Here is an 18657-nt window from a genome sequence, read left to right as displayed (position 1 = left end):
ACTTGAAAAGTCCAAATATTCCAGTTCAAAAATGACAATTCAATTCAATGAATTTTATTTATACAGCACCAAATCACAACAAAGTTGCTTCAAGGCGCTTCACGCGAGTAAGGTCTAACCTTACCAATGCCCCCGGGCAAGCACACAGGTGGCAGTAGTAAGAAAAAACTCCTTCTGATGATAATGAGGAAGAAACCTCTAGCAGACCAGAATCAGAGGGGTGACCCATTGCTTAGGTCATTCTAACAGTTAGAAGGTTTTTACCGAGTTTTACCAGGCTGAAGAAACAGGAATCACAACAAAGAGACTAGCATAAAAAACAAAGTGCATTACTGAGGTGAGCACACACTCATTGTCACCACAGGCAGGGTCTCGTGTGATATGTCCGGCACCCTGTGGTGCAGGGCCAGCATCCACCCATTGCCTCAACAGTTTCACTTAGTAAAAGCTGTCTTTGAAAGACAGCACAAATCCCACAAATTGACTGAATTGTAGGTGTAGTGACTGGTATATGACAACACAAAGACAGCTGCCAACCATCACTCAAAACTAAAATGATTATAAAACATAATAAGGTACAAACCATTTATATACATTGTTGTGATTAAGTGCAAATTAATGTTATAAAGTATTATTATTATTATTATTATTAAGAACACCTAAAAGAAATTGTGTTTTGCCATCTAAAAATATTGACAATACATCATGCTACAAAAGAAATGGGAAAACAATGGGAGCAGATTGGATGGACTCTAAATGTTGCTGGTGAATCATTGTACACATTATAACCTTGTTGTTAGCTATCTGTTGTCAGTTCTGGGAGCTTGCACTTGTACAGCATTCAAAATTTCTGTTATCCACAAATATTACTGTCAGAGAAACAAAATCCATATGCATTTTATATATATACATGAAAATGCTGGGATGAAGCATTCCCCAGTGCCCTGACAAGGCACACCAGTGTGTTAAAAAACTAATCATAAGATGAAAAACAGAGCATATGACAGAAATACAGCATCAAATCTAATTGCAAATTCCATGTTATTACACCATGTATCAGGTTCAACACAAAAAAGATCTTTAAGGGTGTGCAGTTATGATGATGACACTCAGATTTACATGCCAATTAATGCAAAAATTGGTTCATTGGATGCATGTGCCATTTATCATAGGTAAAGCAATTTTAAAATTAATTTCATGAAGCATAAATAGGGAGTGGTCTATATGTTGATGTTACTGAAGTGGAGTTATATGTGGTTGGTCATGCATGCTGTATGTGATGTCCTACCAACTCCAAACCTTCAAAACAGTAAACACATTGAGTGCTTGTGTAACCTGCTTAATTTTTTAATGCAGACTCCAGCCTGGATAGTTCTTCATTAATGTTCAAAAGGATTAGCCAATGAGTTATAAACAATCATGAGCAAACCAGTAAACTGTACAATTGGTGCAATCCAACAGAATGAGTACTCTTGGTATAACTTGATACATAATGAAGGAATCACTTGGTAAAATGAAAGTTTCATTTTCATCACTATGTTATTTAAGAAATCAAAAGAGTGAAAACTGTTCTGACCTATGGAGCAGTCGGTCCCGGTCCAGTTGGCATCACAGATGCAGGTCCCCGAGTCGGTGCTGAAGGTGCCGTGACTGGAGCACTGCTCTGGACATGTGCTCTTCAGGATCTCACAGCTGACTCCTCCCCAGCCAGGGTTACAGTGACACTCGCCGTGATGGCAGGTTCCGTGCCCGGAGCATGTCGGGTTCACACAATCCACTGAGGGGACACAGAGAAGCTGGATTTGAAAGCCACTTTGAACCCTTCGCAGCAGTACAGAACTTTATAGTGCAAGATAATGACTAGTGAGTTCAGCAGTGGATGCTATTAATTTCCACCCCTATATTCAAGGAGCTCGTGTCTGCATTATAGGGTTGCCTTAGTATACCGACAGTGCAATTACAGCCTAATAAAGACACAAACAAAATGAGCACAATTAGTGTCTGGGCAGATATAATCAATTACTATTAACGATTTACGGATCAACTTGCTGATCTCAGTTAATAACTGGCAATTATGACGAACATAATCAACCAATTACTAACAAGGAATAAAGGAAAAATCTGCAGGAACACCGTTGTGTCTCTCTGGAACAGATTGTGCACTTCTACATGTGCTCTCCCACCGATATTGATTATTCACCTGAACCAATTCATCAAATCAGAATGCTGGCATTCAGCTTTGGAACAACAAAAGCAATGACACATGCATTTCCTGCAAACAAAACCACAAGATACCGAGTGAATTCAAGAGCACTTTACACGTTAAGCCAACGACCTGCAAATATATATCTGAGTTGATAATTGCCTCTTTTTTTCCTGCATGAGGATCAATAAAGTTAGACACATGGGAATGGAGTGGGAGGTGGAAAATGTGAAGAGGACAGCGGGTGTGCCTACGAGGAAAAACAGATGCTATCGACTGATCTATTTTAACAGGTGTTTAGGTGAGTGCATCATTGGGCAGTGCACAATCTGTTCCAGCGGGTACACGTGTGGTCTGAAACACTAAGAGGGAGTTAATTTATACATAGAGCATCAATAAGAACAAGCAACGCATTATCCGCTCAGCGGAGTTGAAAACACCAGTTGTTCCACCAATGGACTGTGTCGAGCTCCCCGAGTGACACACACACACACACACACACACACACACACACACACACACACACACACACACACACACACACACACACACACACACACACACACACACACACACACACACACACACACACACACACACACACACAAACATGTTGCATCTTAACAATTCCAATCTAATGGGGAGAATGTTTTCTGAACTTACCTTGTTCACAGTTGCTTCCTTTATGGCCGGTGTTGCAAACACAGTTGCCCGCCACGCATAGTCCATGTCCCCCACACTGTGGATCGATACACTGAGACGCAGGCACATCACACTCAGTGCCTTTCCAGCCGCTATAGCACTGACAGCGCCCCCTGGTGTACTGGCCGTTACCACTGCACAGGATCGGACAAGCAGCTGAGGACACACACAGGGTAAAAGGAGTCCAACAATCTTAAAAAGAAGCCATTTCATGCATGGACCTATTACACAATGGTGCAGTGTAGAAATAATATTCAGTAACAAACTCCAACATGTGTAGTCGATGGGCCAAGGAGGTTTTTGGTACCACCTAAGGGTACAAAACAACACTTACAAATTTTTAATTGTGCTAATAGGGTTTTATTAGTCCGCACCATCTGTTTTGCTTAGTTTCATGTAATGGTGTAACATAATGTTATAGAATCCACTTACTTTGGAGACCAAGCGTTCAACACAGTCAAACCTATTCCAGATATTAATGGTATTCGCTCAACCAACAACAACCTATTACTGCGTTTACCCCATAACTTCATATCATTCATACATAGACAGACCAAACTACACCTTTTCAGAATCCCAGCAATCAGACAAAATAATGTGGTGTACTTTTCAATATGGAATATTTTTAAATGTTGACCCCTGTGCAAACTTTCTTGAGCTATAGCCCTACCTGGCTATAGCTTCCACACTGGGATGGCCACCATAAATTGTTATGTTGGCCATGCTATACTGAGGCTGGATTCTAAATGTTATTTGCCCCCCTTATGTGGTCCCAATTAGGTCACCCTTGGTTTCTGGCTCAGTCACTATAGTGGATGGGTGAATACTTTTGGCAGAGTCTCTACGGACAATTTCAGGTGAGCATTTCCATGGCAGGCATGGGAATTTCCTCAGGATCCATGCATATCCTCGTTGATGTTAGACTCATGTTCTGCCACAATTACAGTGATTGATATGATGGACCTGCATAGCTTTTTCTGTTGCTGAACAAGGACAGTTGGTTGGTTGTTGGTTGGATTTAGGCCAAACAGTTATCAAGACATCATCTGTGCATCCATTTGAGATAATGTGGTGGTATCAATTGTTACAGCTATACTGGCTGGCTAAAATCTAAGTAAGTACATTGATACTGATAGAAATGGACCTTATCCAGCAATGGAAAATGCTACACAAGTTCCCTGTATAAATTACCATAATTGCAGTAGAACATGAGACTAGTGCACCCTCAGGTACAATCTGCAGGGAATTCTCATGCCTGTGTCGCACTTCACTTTATTCCATGAAGATTGCCCACAACTGAAGGCTAACAAATGTATGGCTCCGTTTTGCTAGCTGAGTTGAGAACTTCGCCCTATCATGCACCACCAAAACAAGACAACCTCAGGAACCATGGCAAAGTTAAAAATCTCATTTAGCATGACAATGCCCAGATAGCTATTGGAAGTCATCAGTTAGACACACAAGTTGACATTGATTGTTAATTCACTCAAATATAATGCTATCAGTCATGTAGCAGCACAGCAAGAAGATCCTGGGTTCAAGCCCAACAACACCTAGTCCCTACATCTCCAATTTCCTCCAGTCATCAAAACATGCAAATTAGATACTTTGTTGTAGATTTACAGTGAGATCAACAATTTGTGCAAAATGAAAAAGTGGATCATGAAAACAAACAGTTCCAATGGAGTAGGAACCCATAATTTGCCGTGACAACACTGACCAAACAGGAGTTGCCAGAAAAAAAAAAAAAAAAAAAAAAAAACAATGTTATGCTTAAAGACTGTTTCCAAATAAAGTTACAGCACTAAAGCATAAAAAAAATCTATTTGACAACAATAAAATATTATTGCCATGTAGAACTGAGCAACATAGTTGTCAACCAATGAGGCATCAACTCAAGCGACAACAGTCAAATCTTATATAATATTTCATGATTATTTTGTAATGTTAACATTATGAACTTATAGTCCCATAACCCAATTCAATATAAACAGTACAAGACTGTACCGTCTCTCGATGTTCAGCAATCTTTAGTAGCAGTGAAGCATCATGGAAATACACACCAAATTGTGCTTCAAGACTCTCCTGACTATTTCAGTTGGCATTCAAATGGGATCTGAAGAACAGAACAAGCTGTCCTGCTGCTGAGAGAGCAGAAAGTAGAATTTTCTTAAAACAATACATCTATTGTATCAATTTGTGAAAAAAAAGTCAATCTTTGGAAGTAATTGTGCTATTCAGAGTAATATATTGTCATTATACAAAAAGTACAATGAGATTGGAGAGAGCTTCTCCTTTTGCACCATGTTCTTCTGGGATAGACCAAAAACAGTATGGTGCTTTCTGTTCATATTTTTGCATGAACAAATTACACCAGTGCAGGTTATCACAATTACTGTGATTTGTTTTATTTCAACCATTGCTACAAATATGGATAGAAATTTTAAAGTCGCCTTGGTTTCAAAGTGGACTTGGTTTTCTTTGTTACAAATTCATACTGACGGAATGAGAACCATACAAAGAGTAGCATTTTGCAGTTTTGGCCCAATTTAAACAATTTCCACTTTCTGTGGGAAATGTGGACTGAAATTCAAAATTCTGGGTCCATTAATGTGCAGCCCTGTGGGCATAATTTGCATGGTAGAAAATTCTGCCTGATCTGAGGGTAAGTAGTGATTTGACATAAAATTTGATCTTGTAAATAATTTTGTTTAAGGGTCAGCAGTGATGGGCAGAGTTCAGCTAATCGGCTAACAGCTAATAAAAGAAGCTAATGTTTTTGTTAGTGAATCAGTATATCAGCTAACGTTGAAAATCATTAGCGAACCAATTCCCTTCCACGAAATTTAGTTCTTCTAACTTTAAGTCAGCTGACATTTAAACAAGTTTAACAGTCAAACCTGTTTGTAAACCCTAAAATCATACATTAGTTCATGTTGGAGGTTGTACTCAAATCCAATCAGCAGAATCGACATTGTGCAAAGCCAACACACATCAATTTATTTTTAATTTCAATTTATTTAGTTTATAAAGTGCCAAATCACAACAAAGCTGCCTCAAGGCACTTCACATAAGTAAGGTCTAACCCTACAAACCCCTAGAGCAAGCACACAGGTGACAGTGGTAAGGAAAAACTCCCTCTGATGATTTGAGGAAGAAACCTCAAGCAGACCAGACTCAAAGGGGTGACCCTCTGCTTAAGCCATTCTACCAAAAAGGTTTACAATACAGAACACAACACAACAACTGATGAGAATCCATGTAGGCGTCCAGTACACGTCACTGTCAACTTCGCTGGTTGACACATCACCTCGAGGAAAATTATTTTCCATGTTTATTTTTATTTATTAGTATTTCTTGTTTAATATTTTCTGTACTGTGGCTAGTGAATTATTGTGAATTATTATCCATCCACCCATCCATGATCTTGCCATGCTTCTTTTTTTTGGTGGTGGTGGTGGCTCCAAAATATATTACATTTTCAGCTCTTTAGGTCTGTTTTTCAGAAAAAAAAAAATCATATAATAAATTTTAGCAGTTATCAGTAGCTTCTGCTAAATGTTTTAGCTATTTATCAGTTTAGCGTCATCACAATTAATTTAGTAGATTAGCAGTTATCAAAGCTAACTTTCACTGTACCCACCACAGAGTTGTAATACTTAAGATTTGTTTTGGACTAGTTTCCTCCACAAACACAGAAGTATTTTGGAGACTCAGCAATATATATCTCTAAAACTTTTAGCACACATTTGTTGCAGGTTGCAAGGGTCCAGATAGAATTCCAGGCTGAATTGTATGAATTTTACAGTAGCGACAGTACCTCCAAAGGGGAAGTGTTACAGTCACTGATGCATAGCTGTACTTGCCTGAATATCATCAAATTCGAATTATTTTCTAATTCTGGTAGTGTTGTTACCATCCCTCGATTCCTGCAGTAGATCATCAGGGCAGCTGTCCTACATGTTTAATCAACATTCTTAGTGAAACATGTTGCGAGATGTTCCGATTCTCTACTGTCATTCATCAGTCATCCACTGGAAATTGTATCAAGTTTCCACCTGACCAAGACAGATTTAATGAACGTCACACAAAACTTCTCCAGAAAGCATACCGAGAGGACAACTTGAGGAAAGCTGCACAAAACACTTCCATAGGAATAGGTAGATGTATGATAAATACAATATAAAGCAGCAACATCTCATCCATACTATGTTTCACCAAGAATGTTGAACATTAAACATGTATAATGTAGCACTGATGGCTCAGGAGTCAAGGAATGGAGATTTTGTATTTATCATACATCCACCAATTCCTATGGAAGTATTTTTTGCAGCTTTCCACTGGTTATTCTCTTGGTTTCCTTTGAGTAGACGTTCTGTGCAAATTGCAAGTCTCTCTGTGGCATCTGGGAACTTCATGCAATTTCTTGATTTTCATGTTTCAATTTCATGATGGACAGATGACAGTCAGCTCCTCTGATGAGCTTCAGTCTGCACAAATAAACAATGATTCCACAATTTGGTTGCTAATGCTCAGAGCTAATTACTATTGAGAGAGCCTGTTCCAGCATGTACTGATCACAGGACTAATGTACACTAATTGGTCAATTGAGAGCAAGCAATTAGAATAATGTGCATGTTCCTGATTGCAGGCTAGAGCAAAATAACAAAGACCTGTATTTGAACCATAGATTGTATATATACTATACAAACCCACGGTGATGTCACCCACAGGTTTTCTGAAGAGCAGTTTTGAACCTTAAAATGTGTGGTTCTTTGTCATGTAGGCAGTGTTCCTAACTCCTGGCCCACTCATAAATGGGTAAAGAAATGTAAATGGTAAATGGACTGCATTTATATAGTGCTTTTCCATCTGCATCAGATGCTCGAAGCGCATTACAATAATGCTTCACATTCACCACGATGTGAGGGTGCTGCCATACAAGCAGTGGCTGTAAAGATCTCTGCTCCTGGATGACCCAGCTTAAGAACACGTTACATGTTAGGAAGGACATGAACTAGGACATTCCTCCATGAAGCACGTGTCTCTGCCTGCTGTCCTCACATGGAAATATATAAAACATCTTTCGCCTTTTGCCGGGCTGCAGGAGTTGGACACAGCGCCCTTTGTCCATGTCTTTGTTGATTTCAGGCATTTTTCTGCACTAATAACTTGCCAGCGATAGTAGCACAGTGGTAACATTTCCATCTGGTAACCAGAGCTTATGGGTTCGAATCCCATGAGTGAAATTTTTTTTAACCAGGGTTATTTAACCATGGGCTTCTGTATTGTGTCCCCTTTTATGTATTATTTATATCAACCCAGTGATATTCACCAATTATACAGCTGGTTTTTACTTTTTTATTCTCCACATCAGTGGTGTGATGTGGTGCAGCTGCTTGCACTGTGTTCCTGCTTGTAAGACACTGTTGTATGCACAAACCAACACACCGGGATTGTGCACACCTGCCCATCAGGGCAATGTTTTCGTGGTTCGCTCATACAAGCTGTTTCGCCGTGAGTCGCCCTGAGTTGTACTTATTCGTACTATTTGTGAAGGGGCCCTTAATGACTAACTGACAAATTATACTGTATTTGTTGTGTTTCTGATGCCTGATTCAGTTTTTTTTCTCTCTGTTTGAGGTGCAGCTCCATCCAGGGATGGGTGTGGTGTCTGTTTTCTGAGGCCCTCCTGTCCTGTGCACCAGTAACATCTCCTGTGTATTCATTTTTTGAATTGTTTTTTAATTTGTGTTGGTAGCATGGCCCAAGCAGAGGGTCACCCCTTTAAGTCTGGTCTGCTTGAGGTTTTTTCCTCAGAGAGAGTTTTTTTCTTACCACTGTCACCTGTGTGCTTGCTCTGGGGGTTGTAAAGGTTAAACCTTACTTGTGTGAAGTGCCTTGAGGCAACTTTGTTGTGATTTGGCGCTATATAAATGAAATAAATTGAAATATAGCTGAACTAACCACACAATAAACCATATTATTAGATACCTGTAATAAAATGCTCTGAAAGGACAGACAGTCAGTCCACAACAACTAGTTGCCTCTGCAAGCCGTCTCTGTTAGCAGGGTTCTGGACTCTGTTCACAGCACAGGCTACCTCCCACTCAAAGCAACCCAACCCATATAGCATAAAATATCTTAAACTGGTGAGTGATTTAAAAAAAAAAAAATTCTCATGGATGGGGAAAGTCTTTATAGGGCTCATAAATTCTTTTTTTTTGTACCAGACTTTATACATTTATTTTTCCTTCAAAGCTGGTCATTTTAACATGGGCTGCTATGGCAATTAATTCACTTTTGGAGCTAGCCTCAAGCGGCTATTCAAGGAAGTGCAAGATGTTCCGCTTCCAGGTTAGCTTCATTTCAGACGGCTGGAGGTTGAGGCTTGGGTTGAACCCTGACCTTTTTGCTCTGCAGTGTCAGTGCGTCCCACTCTTTTCATAACCACAGAGACCGCTCCAATTATGTGAATAAAGACAATATTAACCAGCAATATAATTGATGATGAAAATAATACGAATAACAGCTCCAGCTGTAATAGCTGCAAACAGCAGAAAGTATTTTTCACAATTAAGCAGGAACATCAAATCAGGTCTGCGAGCATATGCTGGTGCTGCACATCGCTGCATCCACCAAACCATGGAACCACCCTGTGTACTGACCTGGATGGCAACCATGAAGACAGACAAGCGGTCCGTCAACACTTAGAAGTTACTATCTATCTGCTGCAACTAGGTGAAATGTGAGCGTGTCCTCGGCCTTATCCAGCCTCTGGGCATGCCGAATCATGCAGAGACAACCATGCCTCATGGCTCAGGTAAATACCAAGAATGAGCAGGACGGATAGAAATACCTCTGGAACAGTAAGGTCCGATGAATCCTGGGAAACAGTGGCACGATCCCGCCACACACTCTCCGTTCCCGTAGCAGTTGTGCGTGCACTCCGTCACAGATTCTGTGGGTACAGCAGAGTGGAAGTCCAGGAATTAACGTCTTAGCAGCTTTTAATACGAAATGCAAGAAGGATCACGAATGTAACACTGGAGGACCGCAGCCACAACTTCTTCTTTCTCTTTCCCTGCAGGGATACAGGGAGGCATCCCTCATGTTCTGTGCTCCCCTCAGGCACAGAATACATTTACAGCTATTTGTCCATGTCCCACTAAGGTCCAAGCCTCCATAACATGCATACTGCATACCAAATACTCACATCGACGCGAGCGCCTCACAGCCGCTTTAAATTACACCACATAATTCCATTTGGTTGACACATTTTTCCTTCCTGCCGTCTCCGGTTCTGCCTCAGTCCTCCTCCGCCCCGTGAATGACTGATCATGCCCACAGAAGCCGCGCAGTCTCTTGAGTGTTTACAGCTCAAATCCGCTCTAAGTTGAAGTTAATCTGACATATCCTACAGACAGTTCTTGTGTTCATTCAACAGACCATTGCTCATAAAGGGCGCCCCCAAAAGACCGGGGCCCTCATTTTGAGCGGCGTTAAGAAGGCAAACCTTTCTGTTATTACTCTGCCTCGTATTGGATGTTCATTGAGCTGTCGTCGGAGACAGGCAATTTTGACCTCACACATCAATACCTTCATATCTGTAGCGGCGGATCAATGGAGGTTCCCAAAGGAAATAGAAAAAGGAAAACGTTAACGTGACCTGAGTGGGGTTTTTTTTGTCCAACCTCAGAACCTGCAAGGACAGTCAGCAGAGTTGTTACGACGGAAGGATCAATGCCGCCATGTATGGTCGGTGGTTACAGCACTGAGTGCATTAGTCCACCACCATTGGTTGAAAACACAGATCGGCCTTTTACTCGGTTGGTACGGCAACTGCACAATTGATGATCACGCAAACACAGCTGGTTAAGGAAATTAAAGCCCTGGAAACCTGTCATTATGTCACTCGTTCCAATCACAACCGTCACAGCAGACGCATCCCCTCCCCCCTCCCAAAAACCCGCCCCCTTACCCTGAATGATGGTGTTGTAGGACACCGCCTCCACGCTGCGTCCATCATTATAAAACGCCACATGCCACACCCCTGAGTCCAGGTACTGGATGAAGCCGGCCTGATGGACAGTAACTGGATGCTCCAGCCTCAACCTCGTCTCTGGTTCATTTGGAGTCCGATGTTCTTTGGCGATGAGCCGGCTGCCGTCCAACAGCTCAACGAAGTCGTACTGAAAAAACAGGCATAAGAAATTCATGCAGATTTAGACGGTAGGACAATTTCATCTCATTAAAAACGACACCGGAAACTAAGTGGGTTTAAGAAGTTTACCGCAGCATCACTTGCATGCAGCTTCTCCAAACAATCGAACAGGAACTCTTCAAAATGTCATTTCAGGATGCCAGCAGAAGAAAATTGTGTGCACAGCAAATGTTCAAAAATAATAAATGTTGATTTTTCAGAGACATTCATTTGGTGCAGATAAATATTGTCTGGAGAGTTGATATGGAACAGAAGCAAATAATCAGAACGTTAAAATTAAAAATCTCTGGCACTATTCATCATATATTATAACCCCTTAGGCATTAAATTAATGCAGATAGTAAACATTCAGGATGAGAACAAAATCCTAACAAAAGAAAGAAAAAGCAACACCTGCACTCTTACAGGCTGTACAATGAAATATAATCCCCAAGAAAGCTTTTGACTACTTTCAGTTGCTCAGGGTCACTACAGTAGATCAAGATTTAAGATGATTGTTCGTCCTGATGCAACTCCAGTTCTACATGAAGAAACACCTGCATCTCCTGGTGGTGTATTAATCAGAACTTTTATGCTGTTTTCTGACAGAATGAAATTGGGCAACACTAATATTCATCTGGATCCCAAACAAATTTGCAACATGCAACATGCCAACGTCAGAGGCTTGATTGGATGCACCACCTCCTCTGGATCTCTTGAACATAAAGAAATGCGTATAAATGTGAAGGAATATGTTGTCATGGTGGCAATCCCTCAGTGGTGAGGAAGACTGTTTCTTGAACAATTCCCGGATGGGAGGGTGGACATGGAGATGATTAAACAGGCACAGTCTTGATGCGCACCATTTCTGACAGACGCTGCATGTGGTTGCTGCGGGAAGCTTCTGCCGGTCAGGATCTTGTTGTCTCTCATCATCTCCTCTGTGTTGTTGGTCGGCACTTTTTCAAAAATTTCTACTCCCGTGTGGATCAGTGCTCGCCAGCTTGCTCAGATTCTCATTTGTTCTTCCCAGGTGTTCCTGTCCAACGCAGCACCTCTCGAGGTTGTGATTCAGGAGGTCAACCTTCAGGAGGTTGTTCTTCTGCTGTTTTCCAGACCCGAACCTATCTCAACGACACATCATTAGGTAGTGACGCACTCACGGAGTTACATTGGGTTTACTGAGGCTATATCACGTGAGATCTCAAACGTGGAGTCAACAATCAGCTGCGCTGATGTGCCACACAGTGCACTGCCAGTGCACCCGCTCTCCACTGAGCTACATCAACCTGAGTTGAAGACACAAAATTTTGACCCCTGGAGTAAGTCTTCTCTGGCATTCCAGAAATTTTCAGAATCTGTTATATTGCCCAGCGTCAACCATCTCACCTCACGGTGTGAATGGGCTTTAACGCCTGAGATCTGATGGGATTGGGTATGCACAGAGCCGCACGGCTGCTGATGGATATATACAGCAAAAATAAGTACAATCTGTACTTACTCATGTTTTCCTGTGAATGCAGTGGCCAGCATATTTTTATTTATTTGCTTAATTTTTCTTCTTCCCCTTGAGTCATTGCTTCTTTACACCATTAAGTAAATGATTTTTAGCATTGCAACAGATTATGTGCAGCTACCACAGTGTCCCACCATACCCACCCCAATACCCACAACCCTCAGCGTGGTGTCCAGGGTGTAGCAATTAAAACGATTCACAGGCAACCCAGTGTATGAAAGTGTCTCCGGGTGTCCCACATGTCTGAGCTGCACCTGCACCCCAAGCCTTAATGTGCGTTAGGTACAATTAAAATAATGAAAGATGGCCAGAAGCGAGCCAAGGAAACCAGGGTGCCTCCAGGAGGGCTGTGGTAATTTAAGGAAGTGACAGGGATGGGGAGGGTTCATATTTTTTTTTTTTTAAACAAACACTGATTTATGGTATAAACAAGGCATAATGAGTCGCTCCGACCAAAGTGAAGCGGGTAATGCGGTGCATCTGCTCTCTGGCTTCTCGTTGCACCTGCTCAACATCTGAACCTGATTTGGACGGAAGCTGAAAGCTATCGAGCGCCGCAGCAGGAAACAGAGCAGCACATAGCAGCAAACCTCAGACAGGCTTCAGGCTGCAGAGGAGGAGAGCAGATGCTAACAGATCCTCAGGTTAGAGCACTTTTTATGTACACAGATGTACCGAGCCTACACACGAGACTCCTGGCTCGGATCAGAGTCTGTGGGCTGCTTAGCGGTGTGATGCTCCGTGTCGGCGCAGCAACTGGTTGTAAGGCGTGATTGGATTTGAATTCAGTGATGAGACAGTTTTCAGAGGGCTTTAAAGAACTGCCAAGACACTGGCCTGGATTTGACCGGAACCAGCTGAGATGCTTTCAAGTGATGATTTCAGACATGCACGCTTAAATATGTAAATCTCAAGTTTTTTTTTTCCCACACCAGTGGTAAGAATAATAATAAAAAAAGAAAACTCCTGAATATTACTGAGTCACTACAGTTTGCATTTACAACAGTGGTCATGTCTTCAGGGCAGCTCCAAAAATAGTGTACAATAAAAACGTGAAGCTTCTTTAGCTTCTCTGCGGTAACGGAATTACAATCAGAGCAATTTTTTATGATAATCTAATACCTGCCCAAATTTTGCTGTTATTGTAATCCTATCAACATGGAGTGACCCAGTTTGCAAATTAACTTTATTTTTCCAAACTCCATTTTCATTATGACATTGTATCAAATGCGCCAAAAAATTGCACAACTCTGCACCTCTACATATTTCAATATTTTATTGTGGGGTGCTCATTACGTTCCTGTTTCTGAACTGCTTTTGTACTAACACTCACTCTGTGCTAATCAAGCCTGTTTCAGACAGGAAAACTGAAAAAAAAAAAATAACATATGACCTAACAAGCCAACTGTACAAAGATACTGTAGAAGAAAGTTGTGACAAGCAATCTAATGAGCCAGATACTTTTCTGATGAGATAATGAAGATCGAGACTACAGACATCCAGAGTGGCCATAGAGAGAGGAAAAAAAATTAGAGGCCACATTTTATGAAATTGTGCAAATGACATACAGGTTTTTTTTTCTGACAATTTGATTGAGTCATTCGTACAAGATAAATAATTAAATAATTCCGGCAGCACATCCGGACAAGTCATTCCGTCCGGGGCACCGCACATTCCAGCTGCCTCTCTTTAAAGCACTTGTACTCAGTAATAGTTACGGACAGGCACACTTTAATTAAGCTTTACTTTGGCTTAGGGTGAGTGCAGTGAACTTCATGCTTCTGGGAGAAAGTCTCTGTCAAACCAGCAGCTGTTTCAATTTTCTTGCATGTCTCCTTGTGCAATTATGGCACTGTGTTGGAAGCATCTACAGACTCTGAGTGAACAGTTTATGCACACAAGGAAATGTTTTAAAGCATCAATGAGTTGGATCAGGACTGAGTGTGCCACTGCACCCATCACACTGCAGAAGCGTAACAGATGGCAACTACCCAGGCAGACACTCAGTCCATCATCTTGACATTCTCCAGCAAACGGGGTCCTCAACACTGAGACACCTGTGTGCTGGAACATGCACAGAGAAACACACCACATGGCTAAAATGTCATAAGTGACGCTCCTCATCTTAGTCTCCCAAAAATATGGCTTTATTGGCTCAAAGTCATTCCAGCAGTACCCAAGGATCCTCTGGAGAGAATATGTATCAAAGACATCCAGCCATCACCTTAGATCACTGGTTAGCCTCCAATTTTTGCCACCATACCGTGAGACATCATCATGATCACTGCAGCATATCAACCACACAGCAGAAAAGGTGATCAACTACAATCTGCCATCCTTACAGGACCTCTACACCTCCAGGGCCCTGAGGTGAGCAAGGATGATTGTGGCCGATCCCTCTCATCCAGGACACAAACTTTTGGTCATCCTCCTGTCTGGCAGACGCCCTTAGGTCCATCAAGACAAAAAAGCTCAAGACAAAAAAAAAACAAACTGCTTTTTTCCATTCAAACCTAGACTAATGAATAATGCCAGAGACCCCCATTTACCCCCCCCCCCCCCCACACACACACACACACAGACACATATACACTTCCATAAAGTACAGATTGGTCATACGGGCACTGAAAAGTACTGTACACCTGCACGCCAACTGTATGTTTTTGCACAGTCCCACCCACTATGTTATAGTTATTTAACAGTAAACATAGTCTTGCCTAATTGACGCTTTTACTTCTTACAGAAGTATTTTTTTTTCTTTTCATTATTGTTGTTTATGCATCAATAACACCACATCAAATTCCTTGTATGTGAGAACTTACATGGCAATAAATTTGATTCTGATGAAGTATTAAATAAATCCCAGTGACTCCTGAGACTGCATTTAAATTTACTTGAGAAAGTTAGTCATTTTAGTGTTGGCTGCCTTCAAATGGTGGCCAACTTATCAGGGATTTTATTGTCCTAAATGGTTCACTATGCATGATCTCATGCAAACATATTGCCATATTTTCCAGACTATGACTTGTATTTGCTTTTTTGTTGTTGTTTTGTTTGTTTGTTACTAGTTTGGAAGTTCCTAAAATTTATACTTCGGTTCAACTTATACAGTAGTGTTCAGATAATAGTAGTGCTATGTGACTAAAAAGATTAATCCAGGTTTTGAGTATATTTCTTATTGTTACATGGGAAACAAGGTACCAGTAGATTCAGTAGATTCTCACAAATCCAACAAGACCAAACATTCATGATATGCACACTCTTAAGGCTATGAAATTGGTCTATTGGTAAAAAAAAAAAAAAGTAGAAAAGGAGGTGTTCACAGTAATAGTAGTGTGGCATTCAGTCAGTGAGTTCATCAATTTTCTGGATAGGTTGATAGTTGATAGGAGAGGGGAAAACTTGTATGCAGGTGCAAAAAGTTATAGGCTGTTCATCTACAATGATCTCCAATGCTTTAAAATGGACAAAAAAACAGAGATGCATGGAAGAAAATGGAAAACAACCATAAAAATGTATAGAAGAATAACCAGAATAGCAAAGGCTCACCCATTGATCAGCTCCAGGATGATCAAAGACAGTCTGGAGTTACCTGTAAGTGCTGTGACAGTTAGAAGACGCCTGTGTGAAGCTAATTTATGTGCAATTATCTCCCACAAAGTCCCTCTGTTAAATAAAAGAACAGGTTACAATTTGCCAAAGAACACATCAACTGGCCTAAAGAGAAATGGAGGAATATTTTGTGGACTGATGAGAGTAAAATTGTTCTTTTTGTGTCCAAGGGCCGCAGACAGTTTGTGAGACGACCCCCAAACTCTGAATTCAAGCCACAGTTCACAGTGAAGACAGTGAAGCATGGTGGTTCAAGCATCATGATATGGGCATGTTTCTCCTACTATGGTGTTGGGCCTATATATCGCATACCAGGTATCATGGATCAGTTTGGATATGTCAAAATACTTGAAGAGGTCATGTTGCCTTATGCTGAAGAGGACATGCCCTTGAAATGGGTGTTGCAACAAGACAATGACCCCAAGCACACTAGTAAATGAGCAAAATCTTGGTTCCAATCCAACAAAATTAATGCCTCGCAGATGTGAAGAAATCATGAAAAACTGTGGTTATACAACTAAATACTAGTTTAGTGATTCACAGGATTGCTAAAAAAGCAGTTTAAACATAATAGTTTTGAGTTTGTAGCATCAACACCAGATGCTACTATTATTGTGAACACCCCCTTTTCGACTTTTTTTTTACTAATAGACCAATTTCATAGCCTTAAGAGTGTGCATATCATGAATGCTTGGTCTTGTTGGATTTGTGAGAATCTACTGGTACCTTGTTTCCCATGTAACAATAAGAAATATACTCAAAACCTGGATTAATCTTTTTAGTCACATAGCACTACTATTATTCTGAACACTACTGTATACAGAAAAATCACATGTTCTTAATTAATAATAACTATTTATACAGGGTTTGTCAGAGAAATCAAAGTACAAAACAAAATAAACTCCAATAATGAAAGAATAAATGACAATAATAAAAATGTATGCTGCAAAATAAATAAATAAATCCCAATTTAAAGAGCTGATAATACAGAAAAAAAACCCGGTGTGACTTATACTCCAGAGCATCTAATATATTTGTATGTTTTATTCTCTTCAAGTGGCTTTTTTTTTTCTTTTGACAGATGAGACTGATAATAAAGTAGAAAATACATTAATCAAGGTCTGTGTGAACAAATTAAAAATGCGCTAAGTATCCTTAAGTAATATGAGCCTTCTGCAAGGGCAGTCTGATCCAGATAACCAAAGACTGCAGATAGTCAAAAACTGTGTGACTGCTGAAGTATTTCCACCCTCCCACACAGACAAACAGACAGTCTGATGAGGTGTGCCATGACTTTTAGCAAATATACAAATACCCACTCAGACAATGTAATTCAATATGATTCAAAGAAAAGACAAACAAACACGGAACCCGTCGATTGTTCAGTTTACTTGCAGGCGACAGGAAACAGAGCATTAAAAGAGGGGCAGGTGAAGTCAGCACTGTGATTTAAACCCTTTTGAGTTGAGCAGGGGGCAGGGGAGGGATATTAACCTGGCGGAAGTTGACTTCTTTGTGTTGTTGGCTTGAGGGAGAAGCAATAAAACAGTTAATCCCACAAGCCCTAAACCTCCTGGCCAAGTGCATACATCTCGATTACCCGGTGTGAAAGCCCCCCCCCAGCTCGTCTCAGTCCGACAATGCTGGTGAATAACAGCCAAGAGACCAAGCGTGAAGAGCCCGCCTGATGCCCCATGGAGAAGAGCAACGCCCAGAGCCTGTAAATTCTTCCTCCTATATAGATTGAGCCAACTTAGACTGACTGAGCACAACTTCTTCAGGAAACGAAAAAACACAAAAGTTTGTTTCCTCTGACTTGTTTGGACACACACTCAATAGTAGATGAAAGAAGTCTATATTTGAAAAACATGGAAAGGCTGTTGCACTTAAATGTTCTCTTGTCTCCCAAGACGTGAATACGTTGAAAAGTCAATACCTCTCATTGGGGTCTTTCATGCTCAGTTAAGTAAATACATCAATTTGTGCCCCTGCTACCTGAACAGAATGGAATTTATGTGTGGTCACAATGGGCACAGTTTCCAGTATTGATGAGCTTGAGTGTCTCTGCAACAGTTGCCTGGGATGCAAAAGTAGCGTCTTGATAATTCAGGGTTCAATTTAAAGCCACCCCTCAATGGAAAATAAGGCAATTAATATAAAAAGGACATGGATTTTACACTTATGTAGTGTCCTGGGGACATGAAATCTCCTCCGGCATATATGCAGGTTTCAACAAAGTACTGCTAATAGACGTGTGCGTGATGACCGGCATGTAACATCCAGTGTGACAGCCAAAAATTCAGCTTGATTTGAGGACAAAACCTTAAGCAGACCAGACTCAAAGGGGTGACCCTCTGCTGGGCCATGCTACTGACACAATGACAATACAGGAAATTAAACAGGAAATTTTGGGAGTCCATG

General features: G+C 40.9%; 1 protein-coding gene across 1 annotated transcript in view; it reads right to left on the bottom strand.

Moving 5' to 3' along the window:
- si:dkey-237h12.3 (teneurin-3) overlaps nucleotides 1–18657 on the bottom strand; it is a 515809-nt gene that overhangs the window by 184823 nt on the left and 312329 nt on the right. The window contains 4 exon segments of the mRNA XM_034182118.1: nucleotides 1577–1777; nucleotides 2867–3061; nucleotides 9765–9866; nucleotides 10887–11097. Of these exon segments, the coding sequence (XP_034038009.1) occupies nucleotides 1577–1777; nucleotides 2867–3061; nucleotides 9765–9866; nucleotides 10887–11097 (709 nt within the window).

The sequence above is a fragment of the Thalassophryne amazonica genome, chromosome 11 (genome assembly GCF_902500255.1).
Source record: "Thalassophryne amazonica chromosome 11, fThaAma1.1, whole genome shotgun sequence".
NCBI classification, from domain to species: domain Eukaryota; kingdom Metazoa; phylum Chordata; class Actinopteri; order Batrachoidiformes; family Batrachoididae; genus Thalassophryne; species Thalassophryne amazonica.
The sequence above is the reverse complement of the archived record's forward strand: the minus strand, read 5'-3'. Positions and strand labels throughout refer to the sequence as shown.